General features: G+C 22.5%; 1 protein-coding gene across 1 annotated transcript; it reads right to left on the bottom strand.

The window, feature by feature from the left end:
- Positions 1 to 1,654: 1,654 nt before the first annotated feature.
- Positions 1,655 to 16,369, bottom strand: LOC129615893 (serine-rich adhesin for platelets). The gene is made up of 8 exons (XM_055531302.1): positions 16,182 to 16,369; positions 15,820 to 15,905; positions 13,140 to 13,266; positions 12,664 to 12,857; positions 7,811 to 7,901; positions 4,209 to 6,023; positions 3,195 to 3,323; positions 1,655 to 1,692 (listed from the first exon to the last, which is right to left on the bottom strand). The coding sequence occupies exons 1-8, from the start codon at positions 16,261 to 16,263 to the stop codon at positions 1,655 to 1,657; spliced, it is 2,562 nt and encodes an 853-aa protein (XP_055387277.1). The 5' UTR covers positions 16,264 to 16,369.
- Positions 16,370 to 19,985: the final 3,616 nt, after the last annotated feature.

Genomic DNA, 19,985 nt, shown 5'->3' with positions numbered 1-19,985 from the left:
TAAAAATGCAATATAAAAAGTGATAAGGAAAAATCCGATATAAGAAAATTTTTCCAATTAATACAAAATCATATTGAGTTTAATTTTTTTTATATACACACATACATACATATATACATTATATATAATACTTAATACTATTATTATTATAGGATTTTATCAATATTTGCATTCGTAAATGTGCACATACACATTACTGTAGATATATATATATATATAATACATGTATATTACTGTAAAAATATTATAATATTATATATGTATATAGAATATGTTGTATATATTATGCCTATTTGTATATTTATTTGTATATATACTATGTATAATATATATATAACAAAATTCTGATAAGTAAAATTAATGCTGAAAAAAAGCTTTATTTTTAATTTTCTTTCTGTTTTAATTTTATTTATTATATAATATTTATATACATATATATGTGCAATAAATGAAAAATTGTATTTTATATTATAATATTATATATATATATATATATATATATATATATATATATAGTTTTGTTTTAACATTAAAATAATAATATAATCTAAGATTAACTATGTAGCACCCTTAATATAATTTTCGATATTGCAAAATAGCAATAATTTTTGTTTCTATAATTTTGATCGTAACACAAGTTCATTCAGTTTTAAAGAGCTTGGTATATCTATTTTTTTCACAAATACTCGCGTATTATAAAATTTTTATATTTTCATATAAATTTTGAATAAAAAATCGTGTAAAAAAAAACCACTCTCTAGTATTTAGCACTCTACTTCTAAACCTATTTCCGTCAATCCCGTACGCAGCTCTATTTCGTAATATTTTCACATATTTCTTAGTTTTGTTTAATTTTCATATTATATAGAAAAATTTATAACCTTAGCTGGGTTAAAGAAAACAAAATTTAGCTAGAGGTACAAAATTTACGGTATCATAAATATAAAATACATATATGAATATTTAGAAGAAAAAAAAAAATCTAAAATAAAAAAAATTTATTAGTCAAAATCGAATATTTTAAGTGATGAAATTGTTCACAATCAATATAAATAAGGCAGTAAAATCGAATTTTATTTTCATAATCTATTTCATAATAAGGCAGTAAAATCGAATTTCATATTTAGCTCTATGTGTGCTGGCTTACTATAAAATATTTAAATTTCTAGTAAGTAGCACCCGGGCTGATGTAATTTGAAAATAATATTCATATAAGCTACAGAAGACAACACTTTTATAAATGTTAAGTGCAAATAATAATTTTTTTTTTTTATAAATTACAATTTTATCCTAATTGCAAATTCTATGTGATTCTATATACATATACAAGAAACCAGTACTTTCACCTTATATACTTTACTCAACACTTTCAATTTTTTATTATAACTTTGGCACGAAATTTAATTAGCTAAATATAATTGAAATTTAAATAAAAAATAAATATAATTTTATTTTCCTTATGATTTCTCATTAAATAGGTGCTGTGCATTGAAGGAATCCTGCGTATTGTTTACAGTGCTTGTATGTAGCTAGTTTCTACATTTATTTTATTGAAAATTATTCAAATTTTCTATAATATTATTAGCCATCATAATAATAATATGATTCTTTAAAATGTTTCAAATAAATGTTGCATATTTTTAGGATGCTGCACTTATTGTTGACTCATAAATTTTCTTTTATCTTGTTCATCTTTAGAATATTAGAAAAATGATTAAAAATAATTTTAAATTTATATATTTGTATGTATGTATGTATATATAAAAATATATATTTATATTCACGTAATATTTGCGTATTATATGTATGTATGTATAACGGCAAATAATTTTATATTTTAAATATTTTTAAATTCTAATTGTATACAAAAAATTCTGGGATTTTGTTTGCTTTCTTAAACATTTCCATTTAATTGTAAAGCTATTACTAAATGAAAAGTTAAAATTTCGAATATAACAAAATAAAAAAAAAATATATAAAAAACTAAAATAAAATTTTGGTTTTTTTTTGTTTGTGTGTTTAAGGTGTATGATCGATTTTAACTCTTATCGTATACATTTTTTGTATGTAAATAATGTTAATTTCAATAAATTATGCTTATATGTTGTATGTATGTATATATGTATGTAAACAGTACCTGTTATCAATAGTATATCGTATCTTGTATAGTATTTTAAAAATTATTTTCACTTGTTTTTTTTTTATTTTTATTTTAAACAAAAATTTCTTTTTTAAAAATACTTTTAAATTTTTTTTTTATTTTTTGATTTTACGGTATTGCATTATAGGGCTAAATCAATTCAGTATGATACCTTGACCAGATTTTAATTTTGTTTTTGTTTCTTGTACTTAGAGTGACTGAAAATTTTCTGTTAAATAAATTTAATAAATCATGATAAAAATAAATATTCGAGGTCAATATTTTATCTTATGCATTTTTAGAAATAACTTATATGATTTCTATATAGAAATCATAAAAATTTTTTGATTATATAGAAGGAATAAATATCGTATAACTTATATATATGTACTTGGTTTTCTTTTTCCCATTAAAATGTATTATTCTTTATATCTTAATCAGCCCATAATATCAAAACTGTTTCAGATTATTAAACCGATTTAAATGATCATTTTCTTGTGAATTGATTCTATTTGCAAGATAACGATCCTATAAATATTGTGCGAAAATCGTTAAAGAATGATTAATTTTCAATGTGCCATAGCAGTTACGCACTTATAGAAAATTTATGGGATTTATTGGAACGCCGTATTTCTAAAGCTATAACATTTAAAATTACGTCAACAACATCGCTTAAGGAAGTTCTTTTAAAGCTCAATACACCTCAATAGACTTCCAAATTAGATAGATTTTCTGTTAATGTGCATACTTAATTTGGATAAATTATTAATTGAATTGAATAATTGAATTTTCTATATAAGAACCGTATTATACGGCCGTGTCCATTGAGCTATGTTCAATTAAGAACTATTATTCATTTAAGAATTTTTAACTTATTGAATTTAGCATTGAAAGAATTGAAATTTATAATATTATTAATTTTAAATAAACATTTTCATTTTTTAATTTATAAATACAATATATAATTAAAATACCATTACTTAAATAAAATTAAATACAAATAACATAAAAATCAAAGATATTAATGATAATTTTATAATATTTGTATTATTACAAATATGTCCTTGACATAATTCACAATGATCATATGATTTTTGTAATTTATTTCCAACTCTAGTACATGTGTCAGCATAACCAATTGAATAAAAAGTGCATCCACGTCTTATTTTTGTTTTATTGTTATCTAAAATTAAAAAACAAATAGTTCAAATTACTCGTACTTACATAAATAAATTCAATTTAATTAATTTCAATTCTTATACACAGAGCGTAATTACATAATTGAAGATAATGAGTAATATAATAATCTTCTACTTTAAATTCATAGATATTGTAAATATTAAAATTTCAAAAATTTTTTACAATTCTGCAGTAATGTTAGATATTCTGGTTTATCTTAAAAGTTTAAGTGGAATATAATAATATTATTAATGCAGGTACTTATAGATCATCATATTTTCTGTATAATACTGTTATGTAGTTGTATTACATAATTAATGTTAATGTTATATGTATAATGTTTAATATTTATTAATACAATTAAATTGAAAATTTTTAGCTTTAATTTTAAATTCTGATTAATATTTATTCTAAATAAATTAATCTATTTAAATTGAGGTAGATTTAGGTAGATCACTAATCGTAAATACAATAATTTAAAGAATGCATTGTGAATTATTCACTACTACACGGTCAGCTCTGATAAAAATAAACACAATAATTCGTAAAATAATTAAAATTGAATCGAGAATGAAAATAATTCTAAAACTAGCTTCTTACTAAGAATACCTATGCAGTAGATTTACGAAATTTTAATTAAAAAATGAGATATTTGAAGTAAAATGCTTTTGTTAATATTGTTACGTAGAAAATTACATAAGAGAATATTATTTAAATTATTTTCTCTTATTTTGTTAATTCTCTTAAAAATTCATTATTCTTAATTTGTGAATTTTACTCTGATTTTATTGCCACCTAACGTAAATATTGTGTAAATTCCAAATTCTTAACATCTATTTGAAATCAATTAAATTTAGTAATAAAATATGTGTTTGAAATGAAAATTTACCAAAATAACGCATTTTATAACAGGCCGGCTTATCTTTTATTAATCTTTTACGTGCATTAAATACTGTTAACTTGAAATCTTCCGTACTACTTCCATTTGTAATTTCAGTTACAGCATATTCTAAATTTTTTTTCATACGTGTATTTGAAAAGGACCTAAAATTTTTTAATCTGTTTTCTTGTGTTATTGGAAAATTTGTAATTAAAAATGTTGTTCTTTCAGGCCTTACGATAATATTACCATTTCTTGCAATGAATTTTTTATTTTGTTCTAGTATTATTGGGTCATTAACGCTTTTATTTATACCTGAAGAATTCTTCAAATTTTGCTCTGTTATACTATTAGCATGGAAGTAAGTTGAATTTCTATTTGTAAAGAGATTTCCTGTTGTAAAATTAAGAGATAACGTAAATGATTTCTCTTTTTCAGAATTTGATGTTTTTAACAATTGTTTTGTTGTACTTGGTAATGGTAAATTATTTAATTTATGATTTATTGATTTCGTTGTTGAATTCAATTGTTGAGATGTTGTAACATTTATTGTTTTGTTATTAGAATCTGTAAACATAATTTTAGATGTTGACATTAATTTTTCGGTAGTATGTGATATTATTCCACTGATGTTAACAGTTGACGAAATTATTTCGAAATTCGATTGATTACTGAGACTTGTGTTTTTCTCATTTATTTTTACTGTTGTAATTTGACTTGATGTTATAGGTGTTATAGTTGTTTTATCAAAAATTGATTTTGATGTTTTACTACTGGAATTTTGAAAAATTGTGTTAGTTGTTGATAGATTCTTTTCATTGTTTATAGTTGTCGAAGCTACTGTTGATTTAGTAATATTCACTTGGGTCGTATTACCTTTGATTGTACTAATAGTTGAATTGATTTGAGTTTTTGTATTTGTTGTTTCCCAAATACTTGGTGTTGTGTTTTCATTTAATGTTGTTGAATTTGAATTTTCAGTTATATTTGTGAGAATCGTTGGTGAAGTTGTAGTATAAGAATTATTTGTAGCATTGACTGTTACTGAACTTGCTGTAGTTGATATAATTTGTGAAGAATTTAAAATTGTTAATTCAGTAGTAGATGGCATTGTAGTATTTATTATGTCATCAGTAATTGAATTATGTGTTGTTGTTGGAGTAGTATTTGTTTGTTCAATTGTCGGTGTTTGATTTAATGTAGTTGATGAATTCATGTAATTAGTATGTTGATTTGTTTCTTCTGTAGTTGATTTATTATTCGGTATTGAAATTGTACTTATTTGTGAAATACTTGAAGTCATATTTATTGGTGATCCTGTGCTTATTTTATTAGTTGTTTGAATCGTTTTTATACTGGATTTCTTTTGAGTAACTGTACTATTTTGAAAAATATCAGTTGTTGTTTGTTCAGAAGATATTTGAATTGGACTTGTAGTATTTATTGAAGCATCAGTTTCCCCTTCAGTTTCGAGTTCCATTTCCGTTTCATCAGTAGTTAATGTTGTTTCTAAACTAGATTCGTTATTTAAAATTGTACTTGTTTCAGTTATAATTGTTGTAATTTCTTGATTTAATGTTGTTATATCGATTGTAGTTGTTGATGTTTTTGCACTACTAGGTAACTCTGTAGTTTTATGTATTGTTGACATAGTAGTTGATGATGTTTTTAATATAGTTGTTGGTTTTAATGTTGTTGAAGTTGTTGAACTTGTTGTTAAAATTTTATCTGTACCTTCACATTTCTCTAATTGTAATAAGTGCTCATAACCAATTTCTGGACAATCATCACATACATAACATGTCAGTATATCATAATCTAAACCTACAAAAGAGAAAATTTTTTAAGTAATTTTTTATTTTTACCATATTTTAATTTTTTTTTCCGGAACCCTTATAAAAAATTCAAGTTTATTTATTGAACTCTTGTTTTTAAAATAGAAAACAAGAAAATGTTAATCATAATTTTTTGCAACATTTTATACATTTTCAGTATATAACGCTAATATACTTATATGTATGTGCATTTATGCTATATATACATGATATTTACCTATAATGAGCCCACATTTCAAATACAATGTTAGAAGATAAGTTATCATTATTTGTTTTAAATTCATTTTATAAAATTCTCCTTGGTAGACGTTCTTATATAATTATATACATATAAGTATTAACATTAAATGCCGTTCAAAACGCGGAAATAAAAAATAAAATTGTGAAAAAAAATAAACAAGTTAAAATTATTGGATCTTTAATAATTATAAATCACATCCATGGCGATGACAATCTAAACTAAAATTTCAAGAATGAATTCTACACAAAAAACGAAAAAGATAAAAAAAGAAATTTTCTATTTTGGGAGAGTAAAAATTGACAAAATTAAAATGACAAGTAAAACAATTCAGCGGGCATCTTTCAAATAATTTTTGTACTATATGCGGAGAAATTAGAAAAAATAATCTAGAACAGGAGAAGTTAATGAGAGTAGGAGAGTGGTAAAACAATTTGTTTTAATATTAAATTCATGCATAATAATAAAATTTATAAATGTTATTTCCTTACTGTACAGATTATAATAAAAAATTCCCAAAATTATTCAGCAAACCTCCGAGCAACCTTATAATCCGAATGAAATTACTCACCAATTTAACTGTAAATGTTATCATTGTGTTTTATTACCATTATAAGGCAAATAAAATTAAATATAATTTTTTTTTTTTTCCAAGTACTACAAATTCTCAAAGGTCAATTATGAAAACTAATATACAAACACAAGGAAAATAATTTTAATATGAAGAGCAATTAAAAGAAGGAAATTTTGTATTAAAAAAAAAAAAAAATTTTCACAAGAACTTTTCATTTTGAAAATTTGAAAATTTTGGACTTGTCAGGGATTTATGTGTGTGCCAACGTTGACGGGAGCTTTCGGAAGGAGGAGTAGTTGACCATATTAATTATCAGTTTCATTACACCATATTTATTGATATATATATATATATATATATATATATATATATATATATATATATAGATTTTTATCGCATTTAAAGAAACGTAAAATTATTAAGATGTTTGAAATTTTTAACCCTGAATTTTTATATATGTATACATACATACATACATGATAATTTTTTTTTTCGAAATTAATCAATAATTTTATATTTTAAATAATTTTTAATATTTTAATGATTATTATTTTATTATTGGTTGGCGCTTAATTTTCATTGTTGTCACCTACATTTTTTAAGAATAACTAATATTAATTTAATTAATTTAATAGAATTATTAGCCATATTTATTTATATATATATTGTGTTAAGTTTGCAATCCAAAGTGTAGAAATTTTAATATTTGTTTTGAAATTAATGAACTACAATTGATAGTCAGAATAGATCATATATGCAGCATAGAGTGATTGCCTTCCAACTATCTTTCATTCCAAATCTATATTTTCGAAAATATTCTATATCTGTATCTCTTATACTTATTATTCTCATATATAACTAGATTGTAAAGAAGGGGTAACAGCACACCGCGACCAGAAAATATAGATCTATTGTGCCCCCCAATTAGCGGAACAAAGCTCTACATCACTTTCTCGAGACCCACCCTCGTGATGAATTCGAGCAACTTTGAAGGGTCGGTAGACTGTAGCTCCGCTGGGCTGAGCACGTAGTTCTAATTTATGTAAATTATGTAACTATATTTAAATAATTAATTATTAGACTTATACAAGATTATTTAAATACAATCTAAATAAATGTTAGAGAAAGCAACTAAACCTCTAAATAAACTCGATTATGATTTCTAATTTATATTGAGTGCATATGTACTCATAATAAATTAAATTATAAAATATTTTTTACTATGGTACATAAAATTCTTGATGAATTATAATTATTAATTTTTAATAAATTTATATTAATTGTTGCAATAAAACAGCAATAAATCTGTTTTCGAATTTTTCTTAAATTCAAGAAAAAAATGGTGTTCATTCCACATGTCCATATTATGTATAATTGTAAGTGATTCAAAAAAAAATTTCAAATTTTAATACATATATTGTATACTATACTTAATATACAAATCACTTTAAACCTTAATTGTTCAGATTAATTATCAAAATTAATCTGAAAAGTAATAATTATTATGAACTATTCTTATCAGGTAAGTGATTGCTCAATCGATTAATAATAATGTAGATTATTATATAAGTATACTTATGTATGAATAATTAATTATTGGTTTATTATCCAATATAAAAAGCTTGTATACATGTGTAAGATTATATTTTTAATTGATAAACTCAAAATTGAATTGAAAATTTTGAAAAAATCGGAAATAAAAATTCAAATATTGCTCACCAATATATATATATATATATAATTTATAATGTGAAAAAATTATTTAACATAATAATTTATAACATTTTAGTGTCAAATTTCTTCCCTAAAAAACATATAAAAATATGAGAGATTTTGTAATTTCTAATGAAAATATAGGCTTAATGGGAAACTCCTGCCCCATTCGGGTCTCTTGAAAAAAATCTACGAAAATCTAGTGCTATAAAATGTATATATTATAATTAATTTGGTGATAGTTGAAGGTCACTATTGGAAATTTTTATAGGATAGGAATTGGAAATTTTTAATAATAATTTAAGAGTTCTAATTTACAGATTTTAATAAAAGGTATGATAAGAGATTTTAATGAATAGTATGACAAAATGAAGCTGCATAATCTGCAAAGCAAAATATTGAGTTCGATAAATTTTTATTACAAAAAAAAAAACAAAAGAATGTTCAAAATTACCGGTTGCCCTTAAAATTTTAAGGCATTTTTCATAAATGCTATAAAAATCTTTGAGTTCCATATTGCAGTAGTATTACGATTATTTAGTCTGATGCAACTTAAAACAGGAGATAATTTTCTATTTTGATACAAGAGATTTAAATTAGTAATATATTTATTTTAGAATAGAGTTTTATGTTAATACCGAATTAATTATTGTGTTATGCAATTCAAGGAATATTTTTTGAGGTAGAAAATTTTATGTATTTTAAATGCAATAATAAAAATTCGATTAATAAGCATGGGTCTTATAAGTCTGTGAAAGTAAAAAATTTGGCGTTTTGGTAGATTTGTAATTGTTACCAAAGTTAAATTTTAATTGCATGTCCGGCTTATTAAAAATCACCAATGTTAAATAAAAACTATAAAATAAAAGTACAGTTATAAAATCTGTCAAACTTCAAAGTTTTTTAGCTTAGCGTATACTTGATAGGTAATCATTTTAAAAAAAGTCTATTTTAATTTTTAGAACATTTTTATTTTTTTTTTTTTTTGAAAAATGTACTTTTTAGTGTAAGATAATAAAAATAATAAATTTTTGATATTCTCTTAACTGATATTGAAATTGATAACTGTCATATTATATGGGCATAAAATATTCTTTATGATAAAATTTTTTTTTATCATCTTCTACATTGATTACAAATTTTATTGATAAAAAATAAATTCTTCATTCCATATTTTAATATTTAATTTTTTATATGCATTCAATACTAATTTAATATATGCGAGTTTAATTGAGTCTTTTTGCTAGTGTGCAACGTGCACCTGTTTCTCTATATTTTCTGTTGTATTACGCATTATTTTATATTGTATATTATATACATATGCATACCTTAATATCTATAGCAATATGGGCATGTGAGTTTTGTTTAAAAATGTGGTTGCCTTGGATTTCATAAATTTAGGTACGTAGTATATTAAGTACGTAGACATTTTTGAAGTAGGCTTGTAGTACAAAATTACTTTTTTATATTTATAATAAAAATAAAATTTGCACTTCAATAATACTTTTTAGGTTATGCCAATAAATTTATCAAATAAAAATTAAAAAAAAAAAATTTTTATAATAATTAAAAGTGTACATTATGTACATACATATATGTAAGTACACTTTGTTAATCGACCGCATTGCATATAATAAGGGAGGTTATGTGGTGCTACCAAATTTCATAGGTCGAGTTTTCGACAGAAATATGTTTCTTCGTGCTACAGAAGCGTATTTAAATTATTTTTAAAGAGGTGCCGATCAGTCTGTATCTCTGTCTGCCTGTCTGTCAGTCTGTCTTTGTAGATTAATATTTCAAGTTCAGGTGGACCGATTTTTACCAAAATTTATATTTGAGATACTGTTATCTTTTTAATTAAAATGTAAATATAAAATATAAATAGTTAAATTATAAAGGCATACTTAACTTTGAATTTTCCTTGGGAAATAAATGTCAGCTTCAAAAGATCACTCAACATTATATTTTCTCTCATTTTACTTTATACTTATTATGGTGACTGATGAGATAAAAATTGGTGAATTAGAATGATTGTGATGATTTTTTTTCTTATTTTTGATTTCAAATCTATTATGACGATTCTTGTTAAGCATATTTATTGTAGTATAGAAATTTATTGAAAATATCAAAAAAAAAAAAAATTAATTAATTAAATTTAAATTATTATTTACTATGATTTTTGTTAATAATATTCCATTACCCGAAATTCTTATGCATAAGCTCTCTTTATATTTTTACAATATATTTAAAGTATATTTTACCTGATTAACTTTATTGTAGTAATCTCTATTCTCCAGAAATACAAAAGCACATTTTTAGAAAAGTTAAAAAATTTCTCCATTATCTCTTTTTTGCAAATTTATGCAAAATATTTAATTTTCTCTACCATATTAGAGTGCTGTATTACATTTTCCATAAAATATTTTAATTTCTCTTGAAAATTGTAATTGGTATAGCAATGTGAAAGAGTATAGAATTTTATTTAAACATATTCTAATTTTTTTTTTTGTTTAAATTGGAAAAATTAAGTATTTTGATTATTATTATTAATATTTTTTAATTCGTAATAGTACAAAAGAAATTTTCTAATTGACGTTTAAAGAGATTATTTATTTTTACTCATAGTTTTAGATTGTAATATTTAATTGAATTAAGAAAATTTTATCTCTTCATCATAATAAAGAGAAATAAATCTAAGACTTTTATAAGAGTACGAGTATAAATTCATTTAATATTATTACAGAAACAGAAATGAACAATTATATTTCTCTTTAATTTTATGATGTAAAAATTTTTCTCTTTAAATTTTTTCATTTTATTCTTAAATATTTTAACAGTACCAATATTAATCTAATGTAAGTCTATGTTGTAAAGAGAAATTGTTTAGATTAATAAATAAAATATTTTAGAAATTTTAATTCAATGGCGTACAACTATAGGACTATATTATGATATTTAGAATTAAATTCAATTAAATTCAATAATATTATAGAAAGAATTTAATTTAGAAATTTGAATATTAAGAATTTGTTTTGTTAAAAACAAAATTATGAATTTAATTTAATAATGGATTTTAATAATAAAAAATAATTATATTAAATTGTTTTTTTTTTTATGTATATATATATATATATATATATATGAATTTATTGTGCAACAAACTTTATTTATAATATAATATATATATGTAATTTAACAATATTATAATATTATTTTTATTTATTTATGTATGTGTGTGGTATATATATACATTTACAATTATAATGTTATTGTGTTTAATTATAAAACACTGCCCTGGTAAGTATAATCTGCCAATGTATTATAAAAATTTTTCCGAACTGCATCAATCGGGTCAACTTCGATATAATTCGTATGTTTTTTCCCTCAATTAATTGAAATTGAGTTAAAACATACGAATATTATTTTTCTATTGAAATTATTTTTTAAGTTTGATAAAAAAAAAAGAAACAACGAGAACAATTAGATCGGTTTTGTTTGTTTATTATACTCGCTAGGGCAGTGAATAAAGTATAATAATTTTCTGCTTTAAATTTATTGTCTTTATAATTAGTAATAATTCTGTAAATTTTAATAATCGATTATCGATATTTTTATCGAGAATATTTATTGAGATTTTTGATTTTTATAATTGTTATATATAAGAATATTGTGTGTGATTTTAAAATGCTGTGATATAAATTAAATTTCTGATTAATACGCAAACATACATACATTTATTTTTTATGAATAAAATATTTTAAATTTTGTGTAAAATAAAACAAATAATTTTATTTAATAATTAATTGTTTTTTTTTATATGATGAATATGTAAAATGGTGAAAAATATTGCATTTTTAATTAAAATTTAATAATTGATTTTAATTATAATTTTTTTTATTTTTAAATATAATTATTAAATATTATATAAAATTACCAACAATATTAATTTTGCTTGTTTTATTAATTTTTAACAAAATTTAATAATTTTTTTTTTTTTTGATTTAATTTAAATATAATTTTTTAATATTTATTTTGTATATTATATAATTTAAAATATAAATTATTTATTTATTAGAATTTTATTGATAAAATTATAGTTAAAGCTGTTAAGAAACCAATAAGTGTTGGATAGATTTTAAATTTTATAGCATTATTACAATTGTCATTATTACATAAATCACATGATATAATTTGAATTTTTTCATTACTTTTTCCAGCTGATTTCATTAGACTTTCACATGGATTTGAAAGTTTTGATTCCAATTGACAAAAACGATATGTCGTAACTGGTCCATTTCCTAAATTAAATCTTTATTGAATAATCATAAATAATAATCAATATAGAAATTATAATTTAAAATTATATTGTGAATTTTTTATATAGAGAAAAGTTCTGGAATTATAGAAATTTAATTACAAAAAAACTCAAACTATTTCAAATTTCTTTAATAAACTTGGCGTATTTCTTATTAATTTTGCAAAAAAAAACAAAATTCATAAATCCAGTCACTTTTCCATTTAATTCTTAATTAATTAATTATTCTTTTTTTTTCTAGTTTGTTTTTTATAAGGCAACCAACCTTTAGTGCCAACAACTTTTTGACACTGCATTGGTGTATCTACTTTACTTTTTGTTGAATCAAAAACTATATTATTTAATTCAGCTAACCATGTTTTAATAGTTGATTGTTTAAGTAAGTCACATTCCTGTAATAACGAAATATTTTTATTTTTTTTTTATTAATTAAAATTGTTTAATAAAATTTAACAATTAATGGTTATTAATTGGATTAAATATAATAATTAGATCTGAATTCATCTTCAATAAAATTTGAGAATTTTTAATTAAAATGAGATTAGATAATAATAATATTCTCAAAACACGAGAATAACAAAAAACATTTCATAACCCTAAAAATATGCAAGACAAAATAGTTAAAACTGGCAGGCACGTGTGAACTTCTAAAATATTGAAAAATTTTGAAAATACATTTTGCACAAATTGCTTTAGCATAAAATCTCCAACCTTTATCATAGTTTGAAGCACCACTTGCAGTTTTTTTTTTTTGTGAAATTAGCGACCATTAGAATTTGAATCTTGAATTCGAATTCCAAATTTGCCAATGAATTGAAAAATTGACTTTAATTTATTCGACAGGAAACAATATAAATAAATATAGATGAAATAAATCCAAAATTCTACATTCGAAAAATTTTAGAGTCTAAATTTCTTTATTTATGTGGTATTGTAGCGATCTATCACGAATTCAACTGAAGTTACGACGGAACAATAAAAAACCTTATAGAACATATCATTTTCCATTGATTGAATTTCGCTATACAAATTGACATAAATACTACAATGTAAATTTGTAGTGTAAGTGATAGTATAATTTAAACTTGAGTATTGTAAATTTATTTTCTTAATTTATTACTAATAAAACTTATGTAAAAATGTAATTATATTTCAAGAACATGCATATATTTATGTGTAACATATATGTATATGGACTTTCAAATCAATCCTCAAATAATTTAAGTTGAAGTTTCTAAAATATTTTTTAAAAAATAAATTCGATTACTTATTTTTGCCAATAATGTAGAATAAATTATTTAAGTTGAAATTTTCTCTAGAAAATTGAAATTAATTAACGAAAACAGTAAACTATACCCTGATTTCATTGGGTATAGCTACTTGAAGTTTATACATTTATAGTGTCAAGCATCAGTGCATTGCATATAATAGGAGAAGTTATGTGATGACACCAAATTTCGGATGTCGAATTTTCAGTGAAAACGTAGTTCGCCATCGTAAGGAGTTGTAAATAAACTTTTTTTTAAAGAAATGTCGGTCTGTTTGTTTGTGGATGCACCCGTGTATCTTAAGTTCGGTTGAAACGATTTTAATTAAATTTTATAAATGAATTTATTTCGGCTATGTCAAAGTGTTAATCAATTTTTGTGACATGTCAGACCTCTGGAATTGGATCTTTGGGTGATTTTTATTTTAATTAATAAATTTGTTTCAAATTTAATATTTAAATTGGGGGAAGTGAAAAAACTTTTTTTTTTGAGCAAAAATTCATTGCGGACAATTATCTTACATACTAAATAAAATGTAATTTATTCAATAATATATTCTAATCTCGAATAAAAAATTTAATTCAACTTTATAGTTGAATTCTTTTAGTAATTAATAAAAAATTTTTATTGTTCGTAACAATAAAGGCATAACTCAAAATTATTATATTCTCGGATAAATCAATTACAAACATATCTGAAAAAGTTTATTCAAAATTCACAAAAAAATTTAATAATAAAATTAAACCTCTTAAACAGAATTCCTAAAATATTAGTTTAACATTTTACAACTCCAAATTATTTACTACAATCTTGTTAAAGTGCGGTATTTAATTTTTATTTCTCATTAGTTCAAATTTTACTAGATTTTCAAAATCACAATATGGTTTTCCAAAAAAAAAAAATATAAATTTTTTATTTTAATTTCATTATCAGAAAATTGAATTACCTTGTTTTTGAATTGAATTAAATTTAACCGGATCATAGATTTTATAGATAAAAATTCAATAATATCTAGGCAGATTCAATTTAAGCCACAGATTTAATTAAAATAATAATACAATTTAGAATTGGAAGAAATTCAACTTAAATTTCAATAAAAAATTGTTTCTAAATAAATATTATTAAGGCGAATTTGAATATGATCGAAAAAAAAAAACCCTATTATAAGTAGTTTCTCTAATTTTAATTTGAACCGTGTTGGAATTCTCTCAAATCAGTAATATGAATTAAATTTTAGTTTCGTAAATAAACTAGCCATTCTAATTAAATATTTATTCAAATCTAATTCCTATTTTTCTATAAAAAAAATTAAAACCAGGCAAATTCAACATTTCTATTCTAAAATTTTCTTCAATATTTTCCCAATTGTTTTTTTTTTTCTAAGTTTTCTCATAATTCATAATATTATGCAAAAATTTTATAAAACAACTTGTACACTAGCTATAAAAAGAAAAAATTTAAACTGTGTATAATAAAAATTTAATGACGAATAATAAAAAAAAAAAAAAAGAAAAAATAAATTGCGTTCGTTTTCTTTTCACAAAGAATTTTTCATATAGAATTCATTTTAATGCACATAGAATCAAGCTATTAATGATGTTGTTCCATTTTTACGTGATATACAAACATATTTCAAATATATTATATAAATGAGTATATAAAAATAATTATACAAACCTGTGGTTTTATATTACTATTAGATTGAATATCTCCACATGTTTCATTTAAGGTTGTGTCACAAACATAACATTGCAATCCTGATGCTATTTGTTTTTTTTGTTTTGTGTGTTAGAAATTGAAAAATCCCGCAGAAATCCATTATGATTTAAAATAATAAAAAAAAAAAATTAGGCACAATTAATAAAAATTTTTATTTTTTTTTTTTTTTAATTTTTTTTCAACAAAATATTTGCTTTTTAATTTATGAGTTTGTAATTCTCTAAAATGAAAATATTTTAATAAAAAATTTTGGTAAAAAATTAAAAAAATTTACATAATTTTAACACTTATGAAATAAAGGACTCCAAAAGGACACTAACCATTTCTAATAAGGCATGTAAAAATTATAATATGCAAAATAAATGCATTTGCTACTTTGATATTTTTTGAATAACAACCCATGATTATTTTTTATTTTTGCAATAATCTAAATAAATTTTTTCAAATTTAATTAATTAAGAAAATTATTTATTTCACAATAAGACTCTTCTTCAAATAATTATTCTTGAATTTTTAAAATTTTCTTGAATTTTTTTTTAATTTTCAACAATTTTTTTAAAAAAATTAATTAAAAATTTTGCATTTTTATTTTCTTTTTTCCATTAATTTTTATTTATTTACATTTATTTTTTTTTTGTTATTTTTGGCCCGCGAAAAATTTTATTTTTTAAAATTAACAAATTATAGTAACAATACCCTACTACATAACCGTTATTTAGTATACAAAAAAAAAAAATAGAATAATTTTTTTCCTATTTCCTTTATAAAACGTCTTTATATCTTGAAGTTCAGTTAACAACTAATTAAAATAAAATGAAATTTTAACATTAAAATGTTACCAAAATCGAAGGATAATGAAAATTTTTTTCCAAAAGGATAATATACTATACAAACACTCACACACAGGCCGACGTACATACACATATAATAATATTTTTCTTTTTGATTATTTTGTACGCATTTTCCTTTTATCCTTTTCTTATATTTTCATTTTATTTCGAAAATTAAAGGTTTTGTTTAAACAATTAACAAAAACAAAAAAAAAAATATTCGAAATTTTTTTTTAATTTGTTCATCAGATTTTTTTTTTTTGCCTTGTATTTTAATCGTGTTTCTTCGGTACACAACGGAGTGGTTATAAAAGGATTTTTGTATTTTGTATTTACTATTGTGAATTGAAGTTTTTATGTAAACATGTTGCATATTAAATAGTTTACGAGTATTCGAATTAAAAGAGAGAAAAGAGTTTTGTTTTCCGGTATTACTCTTTTCCTTTTGAATTTCAATTCAAAAATATTGTTTAAATGAATGAGAGTTCTTAAATTTTACAAATTTTATAAAAATTTGTAATTAATTTTGCGATTAAAATGAATAGAAATAGATAATTATATCATTTACAATGTTTTGCAACATTTTTTGTGTATAATCATGAAAATGTTGATGAAATAGTAGAAATATCTTGTACAATAAACTTCAAGTCCAAGAGATTCATATCGAAGAGAGTAATATGAACACAATAATAAGGATAATATGCTCTTCATTTATGGGAGAATGACGAAATTATCAGAATTCCTAAGATAATACTAGTGAAAATGAATAATATTTTGAATTACTTGTAGTCTATTGTTGCAATTTTATGAAAAAAAAACAGAAGATATTGAAATATTTGAGGGAAGGACAATATGTATTTTGAATTTTAATGAGTATTGAAAGGCAATTTTACGAAATACTTTTTTTATTAGGGGGTCGTGCAAAATTTTAAAAAATTTTCAATTTTTTAACAAGGTAGGGGGTTGTGCAAAATTTTTAAAAATTTTCAATTTTTTGCCAAGGTAGGGGGGTCGTGCAAAATTTTAAAAATTTTCAATTTTTTGACAAGGTAGGGCGTCGTGCAAAATTTTAAAAAATTTTCAATTTTTTGCCAGGTAGGGGGTCGTGCAAAATTTTAAAAAATTTTCAATTTTTTGACAAGGTAGGGGGTTGTGCAAAATTTTTAAAAATTTTCAATTTTTTGACAAGGTAGGGGGTCGTGCAAAATTTTAAAAAATTTTCAATTTTTTGACAAGGTAGGGCGTCGTGCAAAATTTTAAAAAATTTTCAATTTTTTGCCAGGTAGGGGGTCGTGCAAAATTTTAAAAAATTTTCAATTTTTTGACAAGGTAGGGGGTTGTGCAAAATTTTTAAAAATTTTCAATTTTTTGACAAGGTAGGGGGTCGTGCAAAATTTTAAAAAATTTTCAATTTTTTGACAAGGTAGGGAGTCGTGCAAAATTTTAAAAAATTTTCAATTTTTTGACAAGGTAGGGGGTTGTGCAAAATTTTTAAAAATTTTCAATTTTTTGACAAGGTAGGGGGTTGTGCAAAATTTTTAAAAATTTTCAATTTTTTGACAAGGTAGGGGGTCGTGCAAAATTTTAAAAAATTTTCAATTTTTTGACAAGGTAGGGGGTCGTGCAAAATTTTAAAAAATTTTCAATTTTTTGACAAGGTAGGGCGTCGTGCAAAATTTTAAAAAATTTTCAATTTTTTGCCAGGTAGGGGGTCGTGCAAAATTTTAAAAAATTTTCAATTTTTTGACAAGGTAGGGGGTTGTGCAAAATTTTAAAAAATTTTCAATTTTTTGACAAGGTAGGGGGTCGTGCAAAATTTTAAAAAATTTTCAATTTTTTGCCAGGTAGGGGGTCGTGCAAAATTTTAAAAAATTTTCAATTTTTTGACAAGGTAGGGGGTTGTGCAAAATTTTTAAAAATTTTCAATTTTTTGACAAGGTAGGGGGTCGTGCAAAATTTTAAAAAATTTTCAATTTTTTGACAAGGTAGGGCGTCGTGCAAAATTTTAAAAAATTTTCAATTTTTTGACAAGGTAGGGAGTCGTGCAAAATTTTAAAAAATTTTCAATTTTTTGACAAGGTAGGGGGTCGTGCAAAATTTTAAAAAATTTTCAATTTTTTAACAAGGTAGGGGGTTGTGCAAAATTTTTAAAAATTTTCAATTTTTTGCCAAGGTAGGGGGGTCGTGCAAAATTTTAAAAATTTTCAATTTTTTGACAAGGTAGGGCGTCGTGCAAAATTTTAAAAAATTTTCAATTTTTTGCCAGGTAGGGGGTCGTGCAAAATTTTAAAAAATTTTCAATTTTTTGACAAGGTAGGGGGTTGTGCAAAATTTTTAAAAATTTTCAATTTTTTGACAAGGTAGGGGGTCGTGCAAAATTTTAAAAAATTTTCAATTTTTTGACAAGGTAGGGCGTCGTGCAAAATTTTAAAAAATTTTCAATTTTTTGCCAGGTAGGGGGTCGTGCAAAATTTTAAAAAATTTTCAATTTTTTGACAAGGTAGGGGGTTGTGCAAAATTTTTAAAAATTTTCAATTTTTTGACAAGGTAGGGGGTCGTGCAAAATTTTAAAAAATTTTCAATTTTTTGACAAGGTAGGGAGTCGTGCAAAATTTTAAAAAATTTTCAATTTTTTGACAAGGTAGGGGGTTGTGCAAAATTTTTAAAAATTTTCAATTTTTTGACAAGGTAGGGGGTTGTGCAAAATTTTTAAAAATTTTCAATTTTTTGACAAGGTAGGGGGTCGTGCAAAATTTTAAAAAATTTTCAATTTTTTGACAAGGTAGGGGGTTGTGCAAAATTTTTAAAAATTTTCAATTTTTTGACAAGGTAGGGGGTCGTGCAAAATTTTAAAAAATTTTCAATTTTTTGACAAGGTAGGGCGTCGTGCAAAATTTTAAAAAATTTTCAATTTTTTGACAAGGTAGGGAGTCGTGCAAAATTTTAAAAAATTTTCAATTTTTTGACAAGGTAGGGGGTTGTGCAAAATTTTTAAAAATTTTCAATTTTTTGACAAGGTAGGGAGTCGTGCAAAATTTTAAAAAATTTTCAATTTTTTGACAAGGTAGGGAGTCGTGCAAAATTTTAAAAAATTTTCAATTTTTTGCCAGGTAGGGGGTCGTGCAAAATTTTAAAAAATTTTCAATTTTTTGACAAGGTAGGGGGTTGTGCAAAATTTTAAAAAATTTTCAATTTTTTGACAAGGTAGGGAGTCGTGCAAAATTTTAAAAAATTTTCAATTTTTTGACAAGGTAGGGGGTTGTGCAAAATTTTTAAAAATTTTCAATTTTTTGA

This window comes from Condylostylus longicornis, unplaced genomic scaffold, assembly GCF_029603195.1.
Source record: "Condylostylus longicornis isolate FDR11 unplaced genomic scaffold, ASM2960319v2 ptg000153l, whole genome shotgun sequence".
Lineage (NCBI taxonomy): Eukaryota > Metazoa > Arthropoda > Insecta > Diptera > Dolichopodidae > Condylostylus > Condylostylus longicornis.
Note: the sequence above shows the minus strand (reverse complement) of the source record. Positions and strands in the feature narration are given on the sequence as shown.

Excerpts from the sequence above, each read along its gene's own strand:
- LOC129615893 (XM_055531302.1), bottom strand. The coding sequence starts at position 16,263 with ATGGGTTGTTATTCAAAAAATATCAAAGTAGCAAATGCATTTATTTTG. Across the intron at positions 7,902-12,663 it reads CACTTATTGGTTTCTTAACA|TTACATAATTTACATAAATT; the intron begins GCTTTAACTATA and ends ATTTAAATATAG. Across the intron at positions 1,693-3,194 it reads ATTATGTCAAGGACATATTT|ATGAACAAGATAAAAGAAAA; the intron begins GTAATAATACAA and ends AATATTCTAAAG.